Source organism: Cryptotermes secundus, unplaced genomic scaffold, assembly GCF_002891405.2.
Source record: "Cryptotermes secundus unplaced genomic scaffold, Csec_1.0 scaffold364, whole genome shotgun sequence".
Taxonomy (NCBI): domain Eukaryota; kingdom Metazoa; phylum Arthropoda; class Insecta; order Blattodea; family Kalotermitidae; genus Cryptotermes; species Cryptotermes secundus.
In genome coordinates, this window is record NW_019733841.1 from 1,194,153 (window position 1) to 1,221,736 (window position 27,584).

At 43.4% G+C, this 27,584-nt stretch overlaps 1 protein-coding gene across 1 annotated transcript in view; it reads left to right on the forward strand.

Moving 5' to 3' along the window:
• LOC111868245 (speckle-type POZ protein B) overlaps nucleotides 1-27,584 on the forward strand; it is a 76,885-nt gene that overhangs the window by 34,542 nt on the left and 14,759 nt on the right. Inside the window, 5 exon segments of the mRNA XM_023858722.2 lie at nucleotides 19,614-19,806; nucleotides 21,352-21,473; nucleotides 23,424-23,476; nucleotides 23,479-23,574; nucleotides 24,387-24,514. Of these exon segments, the coding sequence (XP_023714490.1) occupies nucleotides 19,614-19,806; nucleotides 21,352-21,473; nucleotides 23,424-23,476; nucleotides 23,479-23,574; nucleotides 24,387-24,514 (592 nt within the window).

Genomic DNA, 27,584 nt, shown 5'->3' on the forward strand with positions numbered 1-27,584 from the left:
CATCTTGGGGCGACAGTTAGAGCAAATAAGATGTCCATTCTTACACTGCGATATTGGAGGGAGAATATAATCAAAGCACACTGGACATTCGAACAGACTTGCCAGGTATGCCGAATCAGCTGTTGTATTGGTCGCCGTGGCTGATGAGCTTGATGTACTGTGAAGTCTTGGATGCTTTGTTGACAGCACTGTCTGATTGCTTGTGAAATTCATCTTCACACGCCGAACTAATGTATTCTGCGGTAATCACAGTCCTCACGTTTACCTGCGAACAGAGAAATAGAAATAATTCTTGTCAGATTATTCTGAAAGCACATGAGAACCTGAAAGCTAGAGATCAGACTTAACTCTAGGAACACTTCATATTTGTGATGGATTGTAAGACCAGTTGGCTGGAGCCGAATCACTCCGCGTACATCTGCTAGTGGGCATTCCTGTCTGAAATGCGATTTTTAATTATCTCTGATTACCAGTTTTCGAAATTGGATCGTATCTACGAAAATCCAAGACAAGTTGATTTCCTATGATTCCAAGAAAATATTGTCGCCTGTTGACCGTGTGACGCGACAAATTACTTCACGCCGGTCTTGGAACTAGCGAATTTATTGCTCACTTTTATCCACACTTACATAACTCACAACTTCAGTATCCCAATTACTTCTCCTGCCATAATCACTTCCAGTCTTCAACTGTCTTGATTCCATTCACTCGATACAACTCAACTCGTAACTGCTAGACTTCAACCGAATTTCCTTAGTCAAAGTCAAAGTCACATTGCGATTGACGATCAGTCAGTCTGTCTGTCTTTTTGTCGAGCCCCCACTGGGGCTCATGACCAGATTTTTTGTTCTTTATATGAAAGTCCTGTTCAATTGGGGGCGTCCTCTCTGACGAGAGGTCGGGTCTGTCATTTGTCAGTCATAATCTGTGTTGGTAAGTCCATTGTCAGTATTTACATATATTTACAATTTAAACTTAATTCCTATTTCTATGTACAATATATACAAGGCCTCTGACAATCCAGGCTCGGTACAGCATATTATGCCCTATTTCTAGTAGTTTCCGCTACAACGGCAGTCTAGTCACTTGAACGGGCGTATGCCTGACCGCCGCCAAGTTTAAGCCTCTTGTACTTTCTGTGTCGGGCTTCGCCTTGTCCGATGTTGCGAACATTCTCATTTTCATGATTTTATATGCCTCCTGCTTGTTTCCTGCATAATTTTGTTGTAAAGTCATAAACATACGGGATTTTAAATGCCATGTGCAAATCGCGGACCGGTGTGCGCCTCGGAAAATTGCCAATGGTGCGGAGAACCTTGTTTTGCAGGCGCTGCAATTTCACTAGATGGGTGTCTGCCGCAAACTCCCAGGCGGGACTAGCATAAGTCATTACGGATCTAATGAGAGCTTTGTGGAGGGTCAATTTAATGTTAGCGCTCAATCGCTCACTTTTGAATAGGGAATATACTCTAATGAATGTTCTGAAGGTCTTGGCTTCATCATTTCTATGTGCAATCTCCATGTAACTCTCTTATCGAAGATTACACCTATATTTTGCACTATTTACAAATGGAACAAGTCAAAGTCACAAATGGAACACTCATTTCAGTTACTCTTATAAACCCTCAGTCGGACAGCGGAAAACACTCCTCACTTCACTGTTGCGTAATCGCCGTGTTTACAGAGGCGTTGATGGGCAACGCTGCCGAGAGGGTTTACTGCAATGCTGCGTAGCAACCAGCGCGCTACGGCACGGTCAAACGCCGCTTTCCTTACTGTTGTGTAACCTCGTTCCATATTCCGTTGCCCAACAACGGTTTGACATGTCACAATATGTCTATTATTTCTCCACGTCTATTTCTTCCGGTCAGTCTGTTTCTACCACACATTGTGCACAGACTCCTTCTTGGGAAGCCGACAATAAATGTTCCCACATTTATGGAAGCCGAGAATTCATGACTGTGCCCAACACAGATGAACATCAGGGGCTAGTTTTACATATGAAATTCCTTGTTAATTTGTTTTACCCGAATATACTGTATGTGGGACCCTCTTAAATCTCCTTCGTTAAATCGCGTCAATAATTCCGGGTGAACAACACAAGTCATAAATTTTCTCTTTGTTATACAAATTTTTTACATACCTATACCGATTATGTCAAGACAGATATATATAATGTAAACTATTGAGATGACGTCAGATGACATGATATTGTCACGTGTAGGATGGTATGCATGACGAAATGATGGTTTCCAGTTCGGGTGATTGGATTTATTAACTCTTTGGTTACACACTCTCTCTTAATTACACTTAAATACAGCGCTATCGCTGATTTACACACACACACTCCATAATTCACTGTCGCACGAACTCTAAACTGGACAGGCGGAATGCACAGCTTGTCCTCTGCTGCGTAATCGCCGTGTTTACAGAGGCGTTGCTACGCAACGCTGCGTAGCAAACTGCTCGGTGCGGCTGGGCTTGGCTCGGCACGGCACGGAGAAAACACCGCTTTCCTTATTATTGCGTAACAACCGTGTTTACAGATTTCTGTTGCTCAACGATTCCAACATGGCGTAAATACGCCACAATATATACATACCAAGTTTCATGATGATTGGTACAGGCGTTGGAGAATTATTAAGGGGTTCTCTCAGAACTCTGAGGAGCTGAAAAGTTGGTATTAATGATTTGGGGAGTTTGTGATGTACGTAGTTGTGATGGCTTCATAAGACATGATATACTTACGAAGTTTTATGAAGGTTCATACACATCTTCAAGAAATATTAAGGTTTGGCCTCAGAAATTTGAGAGGCTGTAATGTTGATATTATGGTGTGAAGAATTCATGAATTGCACCGTTGAAACCCGACTCAGGTGGCAGGATGTGTGTACCAAGTGTCATGAAGTTTGGTTGAAGGCCGCGCCATAGCTCAAGCGGTTAGTCTCTGGCTTCCCACCGCGGCGGCCCGGGTTCGATCCCGGGTCTGGTCAAGTGGGATTTGGGACTTAGTCCTACCCCACTAGCATTAAAGGTAAAGGTTTGGTTGAGCCATTAAAAAGTTAATAAGGGGGATACACACACAGACACACAGCAAGGTGACCTCATAGGCCTAATTTTATCTTTAAAAATAAGATTTCAGGAATCCCGAACGCTACCCGCTATCAATAGAACCCTAAACAGTCCGTCCGAGAGTACAGTTGAACGAGAAACGGAAGTCGCATTGTAACCTAGGGAAAACGGTTTAGCAATATAATTCATCCAAACCGAAATAATGTTATGAAAGCAATGCGTGGATCGTAATTAAGAATGAAAAAAGAACAGACGGAGCAGACTGATGTAGCTGTAACGCTCTAATCCTGTATGCTGAAGGTGTTGTGTTCTAATCTCGACCTGGACAACAAGCTGTCGGGACTGAAGTGCGAGAGTCGTAACTTTAATAGTGGCAACACTGCTGTAGAGACGCCATGCAACGGAACCAAATAATGTCGCTCATACCACACGTTAGTTACATACCTACCTTACCTCAGAGCAGATGGAATCTCCCTTCTCACATCACGCGCATGCGCAGTGACGAGAAGAACAGAGCCTCGTGTTAGCTGGCGGTCTAATGTAGTGTTGTCACGATGTTTTCGAAAAAGGAACAACGGAGTTGGATAAAGATTGAATGTGCCAGAGGCCGTACAGCACGACAGTGTCATGAAGGTCTTCAAGAGGCTTGCGGGGAATCTGCATTGCCTTACAGAGCAGTGGCAAGGTGGGTAAAAAAAAAAANAAGGAGAGGCTTTCTTACGCCGTATCATTACGCTGGATGAGACATGGGCCAAATCGTACGAGCCACAAATGAAACGCCAATCGAACGAATGGCGTCATTACGGGTCACCACGAAAATCAAAAGTTCGTCAGAACCCCAGCAATGTAAAGTTATGGTGATTCTCGTTTACGACTGTGATGGTGTTATCCTAACGCATACCGTTCCCCGACAGGAGACCGTCAGTGCGCAATATTACTGTTCATGTTTTGGAACACAACCTGCGACCAGCTTTAAGAAAGAAGCGGCGACACTTTCTGCAGAACCCACCGATCATTTTGCAGGACAATGCTCGGCCGCATGCAGCGCAAGCTGTGGCTGATTTGTTCGATCGATGGGGCTGGGAAGTGCTGTATCATCCACCATACTCCCTGGACTTAAGCCCTTGTGACTTCGACTTGATTCCTAAAATGAAGGAACCACTTCGTGGCATTCGCTTCAGAACTGTTCCAGAGATTCTTCAGGCAGTAGACCGCTCCATTCGAACTATCAACACATCAGGCGCTGCTAAAGGTATCCTACGACTTCCACATCGCTGGCAACGGGTTGTACACAATGCTGGTGACTACATTGAAGGACAGTAAAACTTCCAAACATGCATCTATTCTGTATCAGTTGTAAATAAATAGTTGCCACTATTAAAGTTCCAACCCTCGTGTTTAATATTTTTTTCCTCAGTCCCTGTAAGAAAATGCCACGATAGTACCTCGATCAGAGAAAAGACTACTTCCTTCCTAATCCTTGCGAATTAATTATTCATTAGTCATTCCATCACTATAGCCTATAGCCTATAGTCTGAAATCCTGATGGCATCGTTAAACAAGCCACATAAAACAATAAAGTGCACGTACGAGATTCTGTACATGAGCCCGCTACTTATAGCTAACTTGATCCAGCAGAACCCAGTCCACATCCTCACGCCCTAATCCTTTAAGGTTAATGTCAGTATCTTCACGTATGACTGACTAGACACGAGGTTTACAATGAGCATCAAATGTACTGGACATCTGATATTCGTAACCACAAATAATTGCAACACTTTCACTATTCTACACGGTCTAGAAATAACTACAGCCTTAAATATATGTTATAGTCTCACCTCACTGTATGTTGTAATGGCTTGCGCAAGTGATTATTCGGCTTGTTGCTTCAGTCCTCTCCGTGCTGGCTACCCACACGCGGTTCAGATTGTTAATTTGTTTATTTAACAACCTACAAGTCGTAGCTACAAATACACTGTTACGGGTTTACACAATTAGAAACCCTGCACAATAATCTCTTCGCACTGTCTTCTATCTGGCTTCACAATCCACACTCGCTACAACTGAACTCGGCGACTGCTACGTTTTAACTGTACTCCTTACGCATTCCAGTCTCCCTTATAAACCCTCAGTCGGACAGCGGAAACCCCACATCGCTTCACTGTTGCGTAAACGCCTTGTTTACAGGCGTTGCTGGGCAACGCTACGGAGAGTTGTTTATTGCTGCGTATCAGCCAGCGTGCTTCGGCTCAGTTCACTTCGGCTCTACTCGGCACGGCATGGAGAAACACCGCTTTCCTTGCTGTTGCGTAACTTGGCAACCGACCGTTTATCAAGGGTCTGTCTTCGTGCCTCGTTCCACCTCCCGTTGCCCAGCAACGGTTAGACATATCATACATTTATATCGGACAAGTGGGGGCAGCACATCTACTGTTACGTTACAGCGGGGAAGTGTTTACTGGCCTGTTGCCTAGCAGCAGCAGGCCCTCTGCTGTTGCATCGCACCGGGAAAGTGTTTACTGTCTGGTTACCTAGCAACGCATGCATTATCGGCTTGCGCTGAGTCCATGATTCCGACTTTCAAACGTTATGTAACAATATTTTACTTCCTCCAAGACCTTATGCAAGTAAAATTTTGTATCAGTTTATCACGTCTTATAAACGTTTTACATGTCCCACACATATCATATATATGTGAATGCACTAACAGTCTTTGATGGAGAGTGTGTAGTCATGCAACACGCAGATCCTTCTGGTCTTCTTCTGTTTTTTTTTAAGAAAAAAATAATCGCTTATTTAGAGACTAAAAATAGACAGAATACAGGATCACATGGACCCCTTAAATGCCTTATCCATGTGCTGCAACACGAAACAGGAGACGTAGCAAGGCCTGGGAGTGAATGTACAGACAGTTTAATTCTTGGGTCTCTGATTTAGCTCCAAATACAAAATTACTGAGGAGGAAGGAAGAGGATTATATGACGTTTGGGGTGTTACAGGCCCATTTATAATGGTTTGAGAAGCAGGAATAGCCATAAAAATAGAAAGACCTGAAGAAGACCGTATCCTGCGGCATGTATCGGTAAATGGATTCACACCTAGAATAATCGTGTGTCCCGAAGGAAGCGGCAAATAGGGGACATACGTATGCCGTTATTGCACTCAGCATTGAAAGTGACTAAGAAACACATTGCCATTGTTCGGACTACTATTACAAGGTATAACTTTTATATATTAATGACATTGTAATAGTGGTTTCCTAAATGTTGCTCATGTCCTTCTGAAGATGGTCAACCCTACCGAAACATGTCATAGAAAATGAGATATTGAAATACAACTTTTATAAATCAATCGCACTGGGCGGTGCTACGGGTCATTTTATTCTGTAAAATTATTTGTACTTCCATCCGACTAACTTACACAGCCGTTAAAGTACCAAAAATCACCCGAACGAGTAGACGTCCCGAACCCTCGAACTACCAATACGTCAGTGGGTAAAAGAAAATATAAAAATCATTTCAGCATTCCCGCTCCCCGCATTTCCAGGTTCAAAACTTTGTATAAATAATGCGTGAACATTTTATGAGCCGCTGTTGCCCTTTGGACCGAACCCTAGTTAGTTAGTTAGTTATTAGTTATTTAGAGAGGGTGGGTTTCCCCATGCACCGCGACCAGTTTGATCTATTGTGCTTCCCCCTATGATATTCTACCAGTCTCTATACCCTACCGATAAATGGTGCGTACCATCAGTCCCGCCGAGCAAGCGAGTTCGGCCACTTGCTTAGCGGTATCTGTAATGCTTCCCCCATCTATCAGAGGCCTTAGAGACTATTGTTGGGCGGGAAACGTCCTGGAATTTGGCTCAGTGATCCCCTTTGGGGATATGAGGTTCTTTTACGTGCCGTAAAGTTACGACACGGGACACACAGCTTAAAGTCCCTCCCGGAGGACTTGTTCCCTGAATTTTTCCGCCCTTAAAAATTCGACGACCTCCGCCGGGTATTTGAACCCGCGTACCACGAGTCATGAGGTGGGAAAGTTACCTGTAGACTGCGGAGGCCGCTTGACCGAACCCTAAATAGAACTAATATTACATTTTATTTTTAAGTGCCCAGTGTTACGAATGGAGCAGGATATGCAAGTTGGGCGACAGAAACCCCGCCTTTTGTCTTCTGGATAGGGTCATTCCATGTGAAGTCATCCAGATAGGTCGCTCGACCATTTTTAAAGAATTTTATATTTTGTACACTTATTTCTACATATTTTCTTATTTCGAAAGTATTTTAAAATAATACAATCCGCTCGGTTTCATGGTACAGCCGTTTTTATAATGTGAAAAAACGCGTTTTCTGCTGAAATGGAGGTTTGCGTTATCTCCTAAATCTCAAATGAGATGTAACTTGAGGTTTTTGTGGTTACAAAGTGGACTCGAGGTAAGCTGATCTATGCTGTAATGTTCCCATTTATGGGGGGAAGTCCCATGGCATTTTTGTATAGGAAAAAAACTGTTCTTATGCCATGGACATGCATCAGACTACCCGATGGTCATACAATACAAGGGAGACTCTTGTTGTTTGCTCCTGCATGACATACTTTGTTGATCTCAGAGTATTGAGGGTTGCTGGCTGTCACATCTGCCCGTTAGCCCAGAAACTGTACACACTGGACTGTGTCTACGCAAGGCACGACGAACCGAAAGCATGATTCACAACATGCCGACTCTTCCGCAATATCCACTGTGTCGTAATGTACCCCATTTCGTTATCTTTATCTACCTTTCGTATGAGATCCTCAGGCCTGTTTCCGATCAGAGTTAACCTGGAACTATCGTCTTTATAGACTTTTAGTATGTGGTCTAGTGGTCGGAGTTCCTGCCTACAGATCCAGAGGTCCGGGTTCCTTTCCCGGCGCTGCCAGATTTTCTGAAAAGTAGTGGGTGTGGAACGGGGTTCACTCGGCCTCGTGAGGATAATTAAGGAGCTATATGAAAGAAATAGCGGCTCCGGTCTAGAAAACCGAAATTAACGGCCGTGGGGATCCGTTGCGCTGACCACGTGACACCCTCTATCCGCAGAAGTTGGCACTAACTTCGCTGACAAGCGGCGGTCGCTCGGTCGGTATAGTTCGCTTGCGGGCTACAGGCCACTGAGTTTTTTTTTTACATCCGGACTATGCTTTGGGATTTTATATTTGCTTTCTTGCCAATAAATTAATGTTTACCACAGCTTTGGAGCAGTGAATTTGAAACTTTATTGAACATTAAACTTGTTCCCAGTCTAATTTGAAATTATGTTCCTAATTGTAATGGATACTGATTTGCTTTACCTGTGGTTCTGTATGGGTGTGAAACTTGGTCTGTGACATTAAGGGATGAACACAGACTGAGGGTACTTGAGAACAGGGTGCTGAGGAGAATATTTGGGCCGAAGGGAGATTAAGTGACGGGAGGTTGGAGAAGACTGCATAATGAGGAGCTTCATAACTTGTGCTCTTCTCCAAGTATAATTAGAATGATCAAGTCAGTGAGGTTGAGATGGGTGTGGTATGTAGCACATACATATAGAGAAATGCATATAGGATTTTGGAGGGAAAGCCAGAAGCCACTAGGAAGACCAGGGCGCAGGGGGTGGATAATGTTAAGATGGATCTTAAGAGATAGGATGGAGTGGTATGGGCTGAATTGATCTGACTCAGGATAGGGACCCGTGGAGGGCTCTTGTGGACAAGGTAATGAATCTTCGGGTCCCATAAAATGTTGGGAAATTCTTGAGTAGCTGCAGAATTGGCGGCTTCTCAAGAAGGGCTAATTTCCAGATAGTTAATGGATGCTGTCTTAATTTTCTTACACTGTCCAAGTCAGTCAGCCTCCATTTAGGTTCTCAATTAAGACGTTTCCGGAGGTGGAACATAACTGTCTACTTTCTTGAATAGAAACTTTTAGTTTCAATTGATAATAAGATTGAATCTCCTGCGACTAAAGGTAAAGCTGTCCCTATATTTAATTAAGTAAGCACTGAGCTATGAAGGCGAATAAGGGAGTGGATGTATAGACCCACGTTTTCTTGACCTCGGCACTAGTTAGAGGTGAGTGGTCAGCTTCACGCCCGGGCTGCTTTACCCCCGGGGAAATATCCCCCGGTACCCATTTGATAGGAGGTTTGGTGGACCCCAGACCCGGTCTGAACGAGATGGAGAAGTGAAAATTCTTGACCTCACCAGGACTCAAACTCCACCCCTCGGTCGTCTAGCAAGTATCAAGTCGCTATACCGACTGCGCTATCCCGGCTCACATCACCTGTGAGTATTAATGCAAATTTCATTTTGTAAAATAAATTGGGAATGGGTATTCTCTGTTAATCTACAGACGCACGTGGACGGAGGGTGTTTGAGAATGAAGGCTGGGAAGAAATTTGTTAGTTATCAGAGGAACTGTCAGGTTCTCAAAAATAACCTCTCAGTGAAGTATTTATATTGCTAGTGGGGTGGGACTAAGTCCCTTGTACTGCGGCCACTTCTGGCCTCTTGTACCAGCCCCAGATGATAGTTGAGGGTGATTGTGGAGCAATTGGTGGAATGAAGACTGGCAGGGGAAACTGAAGTACTTGGAGAAAACCTGCCCCAGCGCCACTTTGTCCACCACAAATCCCACTTGACCAGACCCGGGATCGAACCCGGGCCGCCGCGTTTGGAAGCCGGCGACTAACCGCTTGAGCTATGGAGAATCCGTTGCCCCCCCCACCCCCCAGCCGACCGAGAGCTGCTGACTTCTGAAGGTCAGAGCCCCTGTCGCAGCCTGTTATCATCTATAAATACGATCGGCGCGTGGATGTTCAACCCTGAACCGGTAGGTGAAACACCCTGAATTGACTTTTCCTCTCTTGTCTCTGATCAGTATTGTTCACTTGGACTCCGTTCCTGTTTAATATCTGAGTTCATCTGTTGTGGGGTTTACGGAAACAAATGCTATTGGGACGGGTTTGAATTTGGTCTGTTCCTGATCGTTTTGGATCAGATGGATTGAATAAATCCATTCGTAATTACGTTACATGCTTTGAAGATTCGAGTACAAATTTCCTGTAGTTTGGTTAGTATTCAAAGCAATATCTAGCATAGTTTGTGGTTCGGAGTTCATTATGTTTTGAATCGAGTGTGACTAAGCTTCACGTCTTCTTAACCTCACCGTAAAATGGATGTAATTGGTCAGCTTCATGCTCCGTCCGCTTTCCCTGCCTCGGTATACATTAGCCTCAGCCGGTTTGGACAAAATGCTGCCTCTGTGAATAACCCTGCACAGTCACTGCTGGCCTCGAGAAAAGTAAGGGTAAGTATATTGCGTTTTGGTTGCATTGTGCGCTATCTAAGTGAAACAGTAACTGCAGCCCATGTTGTCATGTCGATATATTATCTCAAATGTTGCAAGTGATGTGCATGTATGTGTAACCTGTGACCCCGAGCCCGAGGCTATGACGGAGTGGTGGTATTTCTCAATTTGCTGGCCGCTCCTCTGTCATAACGACCTTCCTTACCAAATAATTATATATATGTACTTCTAATGCTCATTATTACGAACAGTGTTAGAATTTTAATGGATTTGAGTGTCCCCACGGACCGCCTCTGTGACCTACAGATCAAGAAGTACCGGGTTCGATTCCCGGTGCTATCAGATTTTCTGAGAAGTAGTGGGTCTGGAACGGGGTCCACTCAGCCTCGTGAGGATAATTGAGGAGCTATTTCAAGGAAATAGCGGCTCCGGTCTAGAAAAATGAGATTAACGACCTTGGGGATTCGTTCCGCTCGCCAAGCGGCGGTCGCACGCTCGGTAGGTCGGTAGAGTTCGCTTGCGGACTACAGTCCATGGAGTTTGTTTTGTGTTTCAATGTACCCACAGTAACTGCATACCTTGATCGACAATATAAGGCATGAAGGTTCCGTTTACGTCCGGTCCAGTAAAGATTGTTTTATGAAACGTAACTCAATAACTTCAGAGTTATACAAAAGTATAATTTTGCCCGTGGTTCTGTATGGGTGTGAGACTTGGTCTCTGACATTAAGGGAGGAGCATGGACTGAGGGTGTTTGAGAACAGGGTGTTGAGGAGGGATGAAGTGACAGGAGGTTGGAGAAAATGCATAATGAGGAGCTTCATAACTTGTACTCTTCTCCAAGCATAATTAGAATGATCAAGTCAAGGAGGATTAGGTGGGCAGGGCATGTAGCACGAATGGGGGATACGAGGAATGCATATAGAATATTGGTGGGAAAGCCAGAAGGAAAGAGACTACTGGGAAGACCAAGGCGTAAGTTGGTGGAAAATATTAAAATGGATCTTAGAGAGATAGGATGGGTTGGTATGGATTGGATAGATCTGGCTCAGGATAGGGACCAGTGAAGGCCTCTTGTGAACACGGTAATGAACATTCGGGTTCCATAAAATGCTGCGAAATTCTTGAGTAGCCGCACAATTGGTGGCTTCTCAAGAAGGCTCAGCTTCATGAGTAAGTAACCCCAGAGTTTTGCGTCCTTTCTCAGTGTGGCTTGCAACATGTTCGTACATCAACTGTAAATGCGATTGTAACCTCCGAATACACAAAATTTCACTAAGGTCATTTGTTGGTTAGAAGATATTTAAGGCAGTGGGAGTCAGAAATTGCGGACGAAAGGCGCAGGATCGGGACCAACGGACAACAGTCGCAAAGAGGCCAAGGTTCATCGCAGACTGTAGAGCCCGCAGGATAAATTTTGTTGGTTACTGTTAGCAAATTGATGATAATATGAGAATCGCGTTACTGCTTTCCAGAAATGTCTGAAAAGTCTGTATCTTCATAATGGTAGTGAAGTCCTCAACATTTCTTATAAATGAAATTAATGTCTTGGCTGTGTTGTATAATGATATATAAGATTTTTGTTTGAAAGCTTTCGTGACGTACATTAAAATATCATCATCATCATCATCATTGTAGTGGGTCTGGAACGGGGTCCACTCAGCCTCGTGAGGATAATTGAGGAGCTCTTTCAAGGAAATAGCCGCTCCGTTGTGCTGACCACGCGACACCCTCTATCCGCAAAAGTTGGCACTAACTTCACTGACAAGCGACGGTCACTCGGTCGGTATAGTTCGCTTGCGGAGTACAAGCCACGGGGTTTTTTTTTCTATCAATTGCTACAGCAGAAAAAAATTATAAAATGGTGACGCCCTTGTCCGAAAGAAGAAAGACGGTGCTGTACTCCACACAAGATTTCCGATCACGTGCTTCATGCACGCATAGACTTCCGATAATTGGATACTGTGTTTGTTGTGCTCCTGTAGCAGCATAAATTTTCTTGCGATTGAATTGGACGCGGTTTTTTGTAGTTCGCAAGTCTTTAATTGAATTTTGTTATTATCTGTGGCATTTTGGTCGTTTTGAACGAGGAGAAATTTTATTTATCTTCTTACAGTTTATTCTGTTTTTCCAGTTGGTTTACATTTGGTTATCTTGCATCGAAAAGTTGCTTAGACTTCCAAGAAAATTTGTCCAAGTCCTTCCATGACGCCTGGGATTTAGAAGCCAACAATATAGATGAGACTTAAAACTTCACATACCTGAAAATGCACTAACTGTATACAATCTTAATATCTTTTGACCTAGTGAATTGATTTGTTCGTAATGTTAAGGCATGTACTCATTCTTCAGTAGTGTTAAGTCTTGTCACGAGTTTTCCATGTCAACAAGTATCGTGTTTTTGGACATTGGCTGTATTTAAAAACCGTCTTGCTTATTTTTCAAATCACAACGTTTCGGAGACCAGATTCTGTCTATCTTCGGAGCAACTGAGTAGGTTTTTCCTGAGGACGGAGACAGAATCTAGTCTCCGAAATGTTGTGTTTTGGAAAAAAAAAAGTAAACAGGACTGTTTTTAAATATAGACAAGACGATGGATAATGTCCAAAAACACGATACTTGTAGCAATGTACCATCGTCACAGACTTTAAGATCTTTATTTCCATGTCACATTTACGAGTAAAAAATATCCATTTGAGAGCTTGTTATTGGACGCATATTGGCAGGTGTATATTTAGTGATTTTTTTTATTTTAGATTACGTGTGGAACTTGTAGGCTTGGGGGCACGCGGTAGCGTAGTTGGTTGAGGCACTATGCTACAATTCGGAAGGTCACGGGTTCAGGTCCCGATGGGATTACTGAATTTTTTTTCAATTTACCTAATCCTTCCAGCCGCACTATGGCCCTGGCGTCGACTCAGCCTCTAACACAAATGAGTACCAGGAATTAAATAATTTTCCTGTGGAGTAAAGCGCAGCCAGCGCGTAAGGCTGACAACCTTGCCGCCATCTATGAGCCGATTGTCTAGATAATGTGGAAGCTTCAGCGTCTCACAACCCTATTGGCCTCCACGGCCTGTTACAGGGATAGCTTTACTTTTTTTTTTCTTTTTCCTCGTAGGCTTGTTGCAAACGGCAGTTCACCTTCAATTTTATGTGGCCTCACGAGTATGATATTGTTATATATCGAGAGACTTGAGGAAATGGAAACAAGGCCTGCAAAGCTCTTGTACGCCCTTTCCTTGCCGTTATAAACGCAGTCTGTCTGTGAGTAGTGTTCTAGTTCCTGCACTGGCGTGCCGGATGACCTACTGTGCAATTTGCTCTGAATAATTTCACCCACTTTCTATATTCTCTTAGCGAGTTTGAGTCTTGTACTGTATGATTCTGAGTCTTATATTACGATCGACGGCCACCCAGCCAGTCGCTCTTGGAATAAAGCACTCATCTGGAGCTTACGATCAGATGTTTATTAGTCAGACATTTGCGGGTTTGTTGATGTTTGTCGTTTACATTTGCTGCTGGCCCTCGCTAGCGAAGTCATTTTCGGGTCCGAGTCCCGTTGGATTTGTGACCATATTTTACTGTCTCAGATTCGAGACGTCCCTTTTCGTCGCCTCCTACGATTTTCAGGGCTACGGTGGATTCTACCCCGCCTCCACACTCCGAGTCGAGTCTTGTGTTACGACCGACAATCATTCGGCCAGTGCATCATTGAATAAAGCACCCATCTGGAACTTACGACCAGATTTTTATTACTATCAGACAGTTGCGGGTTTGTTGATGTGGGGCGCTATCTGACGAGAAGACGGGTCTGTCATTTAAAATTGCTTCTGGCCTTCGCCATCGCAGTCATTGTCGTGTCCTGTCCCGTCGGACTCGCGACCATATTTTACTGTTTCAGATTCAAGATTTCCCTTTTTGTCGCCTCCTACGACTGGCAGGGCTACGGTGGAGGTATTCGACCCGGCACCCACGTGGGACTAGTTTCCCCTTGGCCCTACAGCCCCAGTGGGCCTAGGCCTACCTCCATGAACTTCTCCGTTCACGTCGGTTTTTCTAGATCTTACACATTCGGTAGGACTCCTTGGGCGGGTGATCAGCTCGTCGCAAGGCCTCTACCTGTACACAAACACAGAAACACGCACACACAAACTAAACATCCATGCCCTGAGTGGGATTCGAACCCACGATCCCGGTTTCCAAGCGAGCGAAGACAGTACATGCCTTAGACCGCTCGGCTACCGTGACCGGCTACGTGGGACTAGTAACATCAATTATTTTTTAATTACAGATCCTGCATGTGACATTACTTGCGTATCGCTTTTCATGTTTGATCACAATGAGCATAGCAGTCTTTTGAAGAAGATGTTATATGTGTATTCCACTGAAGTAAACCGGTTTACCAAATGTACATTCTTACGTCCCTCAGATCATTGTCCTTGGTGTTAATTTGCTGAAGATAATCCAAAAAAGTTTTTTTTTTTGTTGTAAATCGTTTTGCAGAAGTCGCACTAGTGAATCAGAAGTATTTCTTCAAACGTTTTCCACACGCATATGTGTGTTAAATACTGTCACGTGTTAGTGTCATTCGACGGGGTTCCGGATTGGATGTCGGATTTACTGACCACCTACGGATCGCCACCGCAAGCAGCTACAACAGTCGGCCGCACCATAGCTCAAGCGGGTTAGTCGTTGGCTTCCCACCGCGGCGGTCCGGGTTCTATCCCGGGTCTGGTCAAGTGGGATTTGTGGTGGACAAAGTGGCGCTGGGGCAGGTATTCTCAGAGTACTTCGGTTTTCTCTGCAAATCTTCATTCCACCAAATTCTGCATCATCATAATCACCCAGGACAGGTACAATAGACCAATCAGTGGCCGACGTGCCGAGTGGACCCAGCTGGACTCCACCCCCCGCTATGCGAACTTAAGTTTCAATGTATTTTACTCCTCTACTTTTCCATGTTAACGTGAGCATGTGTTTGTTCCTTCGCAGAGAACTGCATGGCATTATTTTCATTCGCAACTGCAATAGAAGTTCTTTGGCCTCATGCACCAGCGAAGTTGGGAAAGCTTACTGGCAAGAGAAGTTCGATGGAGTTGTCGCTTTCGTAGCAAAATTAATACTAGTGTAGTTTTGTATTTAGTATTTTTATGTGTTATTACTGTTTAAGTAAGATGTACTAGCTTACTTACTTACTTACTTACTTACTTACTCATGGAGCTGAGCCCTTCTTGAACCGCCAATTGTGCAGCTACTCAAGAATTTCCCAGCATTTTATGACACCCGAAAGTTCATTTCCGTGTTCACAAGAGCCCACCACTGGTCCTTATCCTGAGCCAGATCAATCCAATCCATACCATCCCATCCTATCTCTCTACGATCCATTTTAATATTGTCCACCCACCTACGCCATGGTCTTCCCAGTGGTGTCTTTCCTTCTGGCTTTTCCAACAATATTGTGACGCGGACGGCGCAGCGCTCGGTAAACACCCCCCCTCCAACGGTGACGTAACAGCATCGGAGGTACTGCCGCTGCTACGGTAATAGGCCAGTCAACACTCCGTCCCCGTCCCCCGCGGCGACGTAACAAGGGACACCTGGGTTACTACACAGCAAAAAACAACTCTCGGCAGCATTCCCCCAGAAACCCCTGTAAACACGACGTTACGCAACAATGGTAGTTATGACGTAACTGTTTTCTGTGTTGTCAGTACGGAAGCTACAGCAGTGACTCCAGCAGAAAAAGTAATTGTGTTACTGCAGATGGCAGTAGTGGTGTAATTCTGAATTGTGTAATTGTGAGAGGAGTGCAATAAATTCGCTAGTCCCAAGACGGCGTGAAGTTATTTGTCGTGTGACATACACCCAACACGTGACAATTCATCTTCTCCACCATTCGTGCTACTTGCCCTGCCCACCTCATCTGACTTGACTTGATCATTCTAATTATACTTGGAGAAGAGTACAAGTTATGAAGCTCCTCATTATGCAGTTTTCTCCATCCTCCTGTCAGTTAACAATAACCTCATAATATACAAATTAATGCACGTATATATTGAGTAATATAGCAATATACGTACCACTAATATAGTAATTATGTTATTTGTATATGACATAATTGATCAAACACCTCTTCATGTTCTCTCTCATTTTCATCGCTGCCTAGAAACTTCGGCAACTGGTATTGTACCAGTCAGGGATGTAAATTTAATCTGCACTTGCTCCAATTTTAATAATTTTTTTTGTTTAACTTTCAAATGCAGTCTTTGAAACTGGCCGCACGGATTCTGTAACAGACGTCACTCCAAACTGTTTTGCAGTTTCATCCAAACAGTCTGCCTTTATTATTCCGTTTTTGTACGCATGAGCATTCACTCCCGAAAGAGAGGGTCTTCTTTCTTTATTTCTATTCTGTTCCTGAATTAAATTAATTTTGCTACATACTTCGGTCACGCCATTAGCTTTTTTCTTTTAGTGCTAGTGGGGTGGGACTAAGTCCCTTGTAACGTTCCCACCTCATGATTCAAGGTACGCGGGTTCAAACCCTGCGGAGGTCATAGAATTTTTAAGGGCGGAAAAAATTCAGGGAACAAGTCCTCCGGGAGGGACTTTAAGACATGGGTCCCGTGTCGTAGATTTACGGCACGTAAAAGAACCTCATGTCTGTAGGAGACCTCTGAGCTAAATTAGGAAAGTTTTCCCCGCCCAAGTAGTTTCCAATGCCTCCGGTAGCTGGGGAAAGTATTAGGTACCACTGCCAGATGAGGACCGACCTAGCTGGCAGAAAGGGGCTGATAACGGGCACCAGTACCGGTAAGGTATGGAGACAGTAGAAATTAAAGGGGGATGCACAATGGACCAATAACTGGTCTAAGTGCTTGGGGAAACCCACTTCCTCCAACAATGAACGAATGAATGAATGAATGAATGAATGAATGAAGTTCCTTGTACAGCAGCCACTTCTGGCCTATTGTACCAGCCCCAGATGATAGGTGAGGGTGATTGTGGAGCAATTGGTGGAATGAAGATTGGCAAGGGAAACCGAAATACTCGGAGAAAACCTGCCCCAGCGCCACTTTTTCCACCACAAATCCCACTTGACCAGACCCGGGATCCCGGGAAGCCAGCGACTAACCGCTTGAGCTATGGCGCGGCCCTCGTCATTAGCTTGTGTTGAGGCAAATAGTTGCACAAAACAAATTGAATTGATACAGGGAGAAGAGAGCGTTGTTACAGGAAGTTAGTGCTTGCGCACTTCATCATATCCCGACCCTGCTCCCAGGTCTCACCAACGCGAGGGTGGAACTCGGTCTCCGAACAGGCTTCTAAAAACGGAACGAGCAGAATGTCCAATGACATTGACTGGGGAGACGGTCCATGGACTTTGGCATAGTGGAAACGCGCCTTTACGTCCCATTTCTTTAAGAGCCTCCCAACGCTGCCAAGGTCTCGCACGTGAGTTCTTCCGGTCACTTTTTCCGGCAAAGTTTCAATGTAGGCGCCCCGAGTTCGAGCCCGGGTCTGTCAAGTGGGATTTATGGTGGAGAAAGTGGCGCTGGGGCAAGTTTTCTCAGAGTACTTCGGTTTCCCCTGCCAATCTTCATTCCACCAAATTCTCCATCATAATCACCCGGGGCAGGCTACAATAGGCCAATCAGTGGCCGCCGTGCCGAGTGGACCCAGCTGGACTCCACCCCCACTAAGTGAATTTAAGTTTCAATATATTTTACCCCTATACATGTTCCATGTCTCGTCCAGTTGTTCTCCTTGATCTTTAACGCCCGGATAATATTTAGTCACCCCCTCCCCCCAGATTTGTCGTAAATGTGATTTAATCGCTTGTAACGATAATAGGCAGAGAGTACGAACTGTGTTCTTTGGAAAACGTCCAAACTAACTGCATATGGACCTTACCGAAAATGTTTCAGAGAAGCCGGTAAGTATCGGGGGGACTTAGAATGTGGTGTTCCGAAAGGGTAGCGAAAACGGGAGTGCTTTAAATCTGCGGCCGGGGCAGATGAGGGGCTTGGCTCAAAACATGAGGTATAATAATATGACGTGGATGGACACAGGTAACTAATGGCGAAACATCTCGCGACCGAATACACGCAAGGCAACAATGGGAGTGCGGCGTTTTCTACGATGTCCGCGTTTCAACAATATAGGCGAATGAATTGAAGTCTAACAGTCGCCGAGAGCAGCGAGAGTTGTGATCGTGACGGAGGAGCGTCTAGAGGGCATTATAAGTGATACTGTGAATTGTGTAAGTGTAAAAGCGAGTGCCCAATAAACATTCGCCAAATCCGAGACCTGCTTGAAGTTATTCGTGTCGCGTCACACAGCCAATACGCGACAATATTATGGAGTGTCCAGCCGTTGCTGTGCAATAAGCGAATAAACAATGGTGTTATGCAAACCGTTTCTAGACAGCGGATCGGTAAACACGTTCACGCAGCAACGAATACGAACACAACAATAGTTAACTCGACCTATGCAAAGTGGGCGAGTTGAGTTGAGCGCCACTGTTAGAAGCCTTTGGCAGAGAACGGCTAAAGAAGACACAAGCTTGAAAGGGGGTTAGTGGGTGCTGTGGTACAATATGCCCCAAAAATTACAGTACTGAAATGAAAAGATAGTCTTTTCATGTGAAGGCCCCTTGCACGACAGAACCTTCTCAAATCCTGAAGAAATTGTCCGATCACCATGTCCCTGTAGCGTTCTTGGGTGACGGTAAGAGCATTGCCTTCCTCATCCTCAATGAAATAAGGGCTTAATATACCGTGTGCTGAGACGGCACACCATATCGTCACACGTGTACTGTGTAGCGGCTTCTGGACGATAGCATCTGGCCGCTCAAAACCAAGGAAGCGAGTTGTCTGTCGACCACTTCCGCATGAGCGGAAATAATACTCAACTATGAATACTTTTTCTCCGTTGAGAGACCCGTTTCCAACAACTGCACAACACAACTTCCATTTCACCACTGGGAACACGTGCGGCTGGAGCTATTCCCCGTCGACAAACGCACATGCGCGAGTTTCAGTACTGCATATTGTGGCATATTGTGTGGAGATCAGCGCTGTAATTACCTGCAGTTCGAGTGGTGTGTGTGTGTGTGTGGTCAATATATGCATTCACCAATCCATACCTTGGCTGTCGTGATAATATGCAATATTTTGAGGATAGGCGAAATGTTTGATGTGTTACGTCTTCGTAGGTTGCCGGTGGTGAGCGAGTGCTCGCAGCAGCAGACGCCGCGGGCCACCTCGAACACCAGCAGCAGTAGCAGCAGTGGGGCGGCCTCAGCGGCTAGCTCGGGCAGCGCAGCTGGCATGGCCGTGTCCCGTGTGCCCTCGCCCCCTCCACCCGAGGTCAATACGCCCGTCGCAGAGAACTGGTGCTACACTCAGGTACGTGTCCTTCCTCTTAGACTTTCCCTTTCTCCTCCGTCACTTCTTTTATAATCGCCTTTTCCATCCGAGACTCATCTTTGCATATTTATTTTACATTATTTTCTTTCAAATTCTCACCAGTCAAGTTTTCTGTTTCTTTAATGCTCATTAGTTAGTCCGCCCACGTTTTACCGACCTGTGTCCTTCTTTGGTATTGTTCTTCCTCCTTCCGTTCCTTTCATTCCTCTCCGTGACTGTTCTGTTCAGTTGTTCTAGGCCCAAAGGTTGCTACAGAGCATTCAACCCTGGCATAATGTTCCAGTTCAACCGAATGCAATGGTTGGGCATTGAACTCATGACCTGCCTATGTTGAGAGTAAAAAAAAAAAAAAAAGCAAAGCTATCCCTGTAAGAGGCTGTGGAGGCCCATAGGATTGTGAGACGTTGAGGCTCCTATACTTTGTAGACACTCGTCTCGCAGATAGCGGTGAGGTTGTCAGCCTTACGCGCCGGCCGCCCTTCACCTCCCAGGAAGATTCCTGGTACTCATTTCTGTTAGAGGCTGAGTCGACCCCCAGGGCCATAATGTGCATGGAAGGATTAGGTCAGTTTAAAAATTCAATGACATCAGGATTTGAACCCGCGACCTTCCGGCATGTAGCTTAGTGCCCGAGGCATGTACCGCGTACTGCACATAAGCTGTGTATTTACTGCATTGTTTAGGTGTGATGAAGGTTTTTTTACTATTCACCAGCATGTCTAAGCAAAGCACGTGGGCAGGTCTGGCCTGTTCCCAAGGGTAAAGGGGCTGGAGCGTGAAATTTATTACCTCCATCCTATGCTAGGTTTAAGAATGTGTGATGATGTGCCTTCTTGGCATGGCACAGTGACAACTTTATGTTATGTAATATAGCCCTCATGTTAATCCTTTGTGCTTAACTCAGCATTTATTTCTGCAGAAAAAAATGCAGTCAGATGAAATCACCGAAAATAATGAAATATCAGTTTTTCCCCTGACAGTATTTATCTAGGACAGTTGAAGACATAAAGGAGAAAGATGACAGATTACAGACATGCACCTAACACAAATTCTATTATAACAGCCATAACATTTAGAATAAGTTAGTATGGTTTGCAGTACTTAGATTCTCTCATTGTAAACACCCCAAACATTTCTAAGACAGTCTTCAGTTGGGGATAATTTTCTGCAAAACTTGAATTGTAAGATTTCTCCCTTGAATAAACTTTATTATGTGTTCATTATTATTACTTCCCCCCCTTTGGGGCTACAACCCATTTTGTGCCTTGGCCTACCTCCATCAAACTCTCCATTTCACTTCGATTTACTAGCTCGGCTACCGTGACCAGCCAGTATTACTATTGTCATCAAAATACTGATACATATTCAATATATGAGTTCAGATATTTGACAACCTCCGGACCTGCATAATGTTTCTGGAATTCTTTTATAGATTGAGGAAATGTCATGATTCCAAATTCTGAGTTTAAATAATGGATTTGTGTATGCACTTGACATCTATTATTCGCCATTGCATGTTTTCAGGTTAAAGTGGTAAAGTTCAGCTATATGTGGACCATCAACAACTTCAGCTTCTGTCGTGAAGAAATGGGTGAAGTTCTCAAGTCATCCACATTCTCTGCTGGGGCCAATGATAAGCTCAAATGGTAAGTGGTTGCCTGATGCTAGTGACTTCAAATGACTGGTTGAAAATTTGAAGCATATACAATCGAACCTGTTCCCACTAAAAGTAAAATAGAGTTTCCCCTGTGCTTAAGCACCATGACAGGAAGATTAATGAGGGAGTGCAGGTAAATCTCTGTGCATTCTTAACCACAGAACTGGATGGAGGTAAGTGGCCAACTTTACACACAAGCCACTTTGCCCCTGGCAAGATAGCCCCCAATATCCGTCAGATAGGAGGCTGGGAGACTGTAGGCCAAGTCTGCTCCCAATATCAGTGAGCAGTTTTTGAGCTGTTTCATATGTACAGACAGGTGGAGAGAGCAATTTTAATAGTACTGTGCAAAGTTGTGAAATGAGGAGAAATAGGTAAATATGGTTTACCATATGGATATAAAAATGTAGGATTTGAGGTTCTTGTGGTGGAGGTTATGAAGAGTTCTGTCTCCTGGAATTAATGATGTGTAGTCCTTTGAAAATTGGTCAACATTTCAGAGGAAGACATCGCCTGCATCTTCAGGACCATAGAATAAGTCAAGCAAAAAAGAAAAGCTTGACTGTGCTTGCTACCTGCTTCACATTGGTTTCTTGCTTGGCTTAATCTTTGGCCCTAAAAATGAAGGCAACACCCTCCTCAAAACCATCAGTTGAGTTTCTATTATGTTCCAGATGATAAAACTCTGAATATAAAAAAGCTTGAAGTGGAATTTTGCTTTGCCACGCATACGTTAGTTAAAGAATTCATCAAAAACATGTGTCATTTAAATTTTACCAGTCATGGTGTCCTCATATGAATTTATTCAAAAACACTTCATATGCTACTGTTTAGTATGAGGTTTGTTCAAATGAAATTTGTTCAGGGATTGTTCTGAGCAAAGCAGTAGAAGACCTTAAAAATATTCCCTGTGGTCAGTGAGGCAGGCACCCCATTGCTCATGATGCTCCATCCACTGGATCACCCCTTCAAAGAAGTCTCCAGGCTGCTGGTGGAACTGCTTCACCGCCCTACCATGACATCTGCACCTGACCCGAATCTGCAGCCCTTCAGCATTTTATTGAAGCGCCAAACACATGGAAGTTATGTGCTGATGGGTGTGGGCATATGGGAGATGACCCAGAATTTTCCGGCACATAGAACATGTCCCAAGCAGTCTGGGCTACATGAGGATAGATACTGACATGCAGCGTCATGACCAGGACCCGGATTTTGATGACATGTTGTCTTTTTTTCCTTGCATCCTATGTGATACTCTTAAATACGTATATAAATCTCAGATATGAACTGCTGGTTACAGAAATGTAAATTTTATAGGTAATTTGTTGTCATTTTTTTACACTTTTAGGTTTAAGGCCATTTTTTCATTTTGGGGGTAATTTTTTGGTAAATTTTTGGACTTTTAAGGGTATTTCTTGTCATTTTTGGCCATTTTTGGGAATTTTTCTTCATATGTTTTCTGAAATGTGAATGACATGGAAGCGAAGTGTTCTTTCTTTTCTCCTTTAGGTCATTTTTAAATATTTTCAGGTCATCAAAATCCGGGCCCTGGTGATGACACTCCTCATGACCATGCCTGACTGTTTTCTTGTAATGGTAATAAGAGGTCTCAGAGGGTTCCATAGTAATACGGTACGTTAATGATGTTGGGATTCTTGAACAGAGCAGAGTGGCCCTTCATTGGCCCTGTTTGGACAGATTCTGGACCATAACACCAGCATTTAACCATATCAAATTGTTCCTGTTTGCCCTACTGCACCTGTTCTGTGGCACACCTCATGGTCAACTGCAGGAGTGTCATGCACAGAGCAATGCGATCGCATGTGTCAAGCCATATTTGTACGAATGTTGTAAACAGGTTTCATTTGAACAGCCTTTATATATTAACATTTAATTTGGGTGTGCAGATGGTAAATTTAATGTGTATGTTATCTTCCAGGTGTTTGCGGGTGAATCCAAAGGGTCTGGATGAAGAAAGCAAAGACTACCTCTCATGTACCTGCTTCTAGTCTCATGTAACAAGTCAGAAGTCAGAGCCAAGTTCAAATTTTCAATACTTAATGCCAAAAGAGAAGAAACCAAAGCTATGGGTAAGAATACTTGAAAATTGTGGTCTTCAGTGTTATGACACCATGTAGCCTGCAAGGTGGGTACCAGTGGTATCCACAATAAAAAAGTCAGATCATGAATGCCTCAGACTGTACAGACTGCACAGTTGGAAGGAAAATAAAATGGGTCTTGATGGAATGGATTCTTTAAAACTCATCATTAAAAACTATAGAGAGAATTAAAGAGAATAATTCATTTTGTGTGAAGCCTGACTTAATCCGATATTTGCAGATTCAGGCCTTACCTCACGAAAGACACCATCTCCATTATGGTAGCAAATCAGTTAAGAGAAATAATCACACTTTTTTTTCTAGAGTCATACAAAAAACGTAAATATGCTGTGTGGACAGAGTGCAGAATTTTTTAGTGTTAGAGCAATTGAAACATGTAATAATTACTGAGATTTAAAAGTTTAGTAGAAATATGTGTTCTGTATTGTACTATGAACTTCATTACTGTATTGGATTTGGAATGGTTCAGATCTAAGAAACTTCATTAAAGGTGGTACAGAGTTGTCTAAACTGCACGTGAAGTGGTTCTAAAATTGTATGTAGACCCATTTCTAGACATGTGTTCAGTTAGTGTTATATTTCTATCTTCGTATTTTAAAGAGTGGGTGAAACTACTCTGTTGATTTGAGTTGTGAGTTGTCATGTTCATGATACAGTATTTGGTGCTAGTCTTCATGACAGATAGGTTGAGAACCTTCACATTTAACTGACAAGATTACCACGTAATTAATTATCATATGATCCACAGTTGAGTATCTTCAAATCAAATGTTGTGATTCTAGAGAGCCAGCGTGCATACCGATTCGTGCAAGGCAAAGACTGGGGCTTCAAGAAATTCATTCGAAGAGACTTCCTGTTGGATGAAGCGAACGGTCTGTTGCCCGATGACAAGCTCACAATATTTTGCAAGGTAAGACAGTCCCTTAACAACAGGAAGATTGTCTGCTTTAATTTCTCTACCACCTCTTCATCACTTATAATTACAGCACAGTCTCAGGAATCCAGACATGTGCTAGTCCGACACATCCAGTAATCTGGCACCATGTGCCAGACATAGCATCTGCAACCTTGTTTAGGTTTCTGCAGGTAGCAGAGGCTGACTTGTGTTCAGTCAAGCTTGACAAACTGACTTGTTTAGACCCTCACTAGTACACAGTGCTTCAGTTCTTCAGTGCTGTAAATTCCTGTAAAATACAGGGCTACTATAAGTGATTCATTCGTTTTTAAAACGCTACATTTTCCAAAGTATTACACGTACAAATATGGTTGATATATAAAAAGAACCATAAACTCGCCAAGTTTGTATTGTGTGCACCAGATGGCAGCAAAAGTTCAGTGCCTTTACAAAATGGCGACAAAGCAAGAAAAGAGTTTTTGTTTGTTGGAATATGCGAGATGTTCGTCTGTTATAGCCGTGCAACGCACATTCAAAAGAGAGTACGGAAAAGAACTGCCATGTAAACAAAGCATTTTGCGTTGGTATCGGCAATGTTCGTCGCTACCTAAACAATGAACTTCGGCATCACTCGATTGGGCGTGTTGGTGAGGATGACGTAGCTCTGTTCACTTGGCCCCCCAGATCACCTGGTCTAACGCCTTGTGACTTCTTCCTTTGGGGTACATTAACCCGTTGNTACATTAAGGATCGTGTTTACGTACCCCCACTTCCAAGAACACTAGTAGAGCTGAGGGAACACATCAATGCTGCAGTGATGACCATTGACAGGATGATGCTACAAAATGTGTGGAACGAGCTCGACTACAGCCTGGACGTGTGTCGTGTGACCCAAGGGGCACCCATAGAACATTTGTAGAGTGTGAAGAAAGCTTGATGACTTTACGGTTCTTTTTATATATATCAATCATATTTGTACATATAATGTTTTGGAAAATGTAGCATTTTAAAAACGAATGAATCATTTATAGTAGCCCTATACTTTTCACACAGCGGTGGATTAACTGTGCTAAAGCAGAAAACTTAACACACTTTTTAAACTGGCTAAAGAGTGTGGTGTTCAATGTGCTATGATATACAATATCAGGAAAAATATAGAGAAGATAGAGTGTTTTGTGAAAAATACTGACAGTGGCCCCAGCGACAGGCAGACTCTAAAATATGGAGGTACCCTGAAGTTGGAAGATGGTCTTTACCCTTGGTTCTTACAAGAATATGATAGACACACTCCTACTACTGGGGAAATTATTCGAGGGAAGGCAAAATATTTCTACAAAATGATCAAGAAAAAAGATGATTTCAGAGCAAGCAATGGATGGGTAGATAAATTTAAAAAGCGATCTGCAATCTGTTTTCGAACCATAACAGAAGAGAAATTATCTTATGACATCACAGCTGTTGATCCTTTTATGAGAAAATTCCAAGGAAAAATTGACTATGTCTTGGTCTAGAGCAGGTATACAACGCAGATGAAAGTGGTCTATTTTGGAGGCTCTTGCCCACAAAACTTTTGTCCACCGAGATGAAGAAAGTGCAGCCAGGCACAAAATATCCAAAGACTGAATTACGTTCATGCCTTGTTCAAATGCAAATGGCACCCACGAACTTGAAATGCTGGTGATTGGTAAGGTGGCAAAGCACATATTATTTAAAAACCAAAGTCTTCTAGTCATATTCAAAAGCCAAATTTGTGGTTGTGCTGAATGGTTCCGTGAAAGTTTTGAGCCATCAGTAAAAACATTTCTTAAAAAGCAAAATTTACCAGTTAAAGCATTATTAATTTTAGATAATGCTCATGGACACCCAAGTGAAAAACAGTTAAAATCAAGAGATGGTTTAATAGAGGTAATGTTCTTACCACCAAACTGCACCCCACTTCTGCAACCAGTGGATCAGAATGTTATACAGTGTGTGAAGTCACATTACAAAAAGAGCCTTCTATGCAATGTAATAAGCGAAAATGATATTCAGTGTCTGAAATGAACAAACCTCAGAGAAGTAGTTTTTAACATTGTATATGCATGGCAAAATATACCTCCTAAAACAATAATTTCCTCTTGGAAAAAAAGTTGTGGTCTTCACATTCATTATCCTCTGGTAGCAGTGAACTCACAGGGCCAGAAGAATCGGAAAATGATGGTACAGTCCTAACTTCTGATGTCCAAGAAGCAATGGGCAAACTGTGTGAAAAAGCCTCCTCAGGTCCAACAATTGCTGACATAAGTAACTGGCTAGCTGGAAGTGAGGAGGAAAATATTCAAATCATAACATATGAAGAGATAACACTGTGCTAGAGGACTACAACAGCGAGAATGACCAAGAGTCAAGTACTCTACTGATAATCTGCACAATATGACACAATGCCATGAGTGCCTTCAGCACACGTTATAAGTGGGCCAAAGAAAACAGCGTGCAAGCTGAAGACATCCTCACATTGAAAAGACTGCAAGAAAATTTTCTAAAATAGGCACTTAGAAACAAAAGACAAAAAATTATTGATACCTTTTTTTTTTTAATGGAGTGAAATGAAGCCTTAAATATTGTCGTAATGGACAGAAATTTGCAGTACACATCATCTGTAATCTGTCAAGACGACAGGTCCACAGTCTCTTCCAAAACAGTTCCTCCACTTGATGCGATCTAGAGCTTTCTCATTCAAATGAAAATATCCTCTTCTGTCCCCAAGGTCATCCAACATCTTCTTACGTCTTCTTCCTCGTCTTCTTTTCACTTCTATCTGCCCTTCTGTCTTTCCTTCAGTGACTTCTTTTAGAAGGCAGTTACCGCATAAGATATGACCAATCTAATTAGCCTTCCGTTTTATTTCGTGTAGGATATTCCTCTGCTCACTGACTCTAAATAACACTTCTTAATTTCTCACATAATCGGTCCAACTGATCTTCTCCATCCTTCTCCAACACCACATTTCGAAGCTTTCCAGGTGTTTCTGATCTACTGCCCTAAGGGTCCAAGTTTCAGCCCCATACAAAGCAATGCTCCAAATGTAGCATTTCACTAGTTTCTT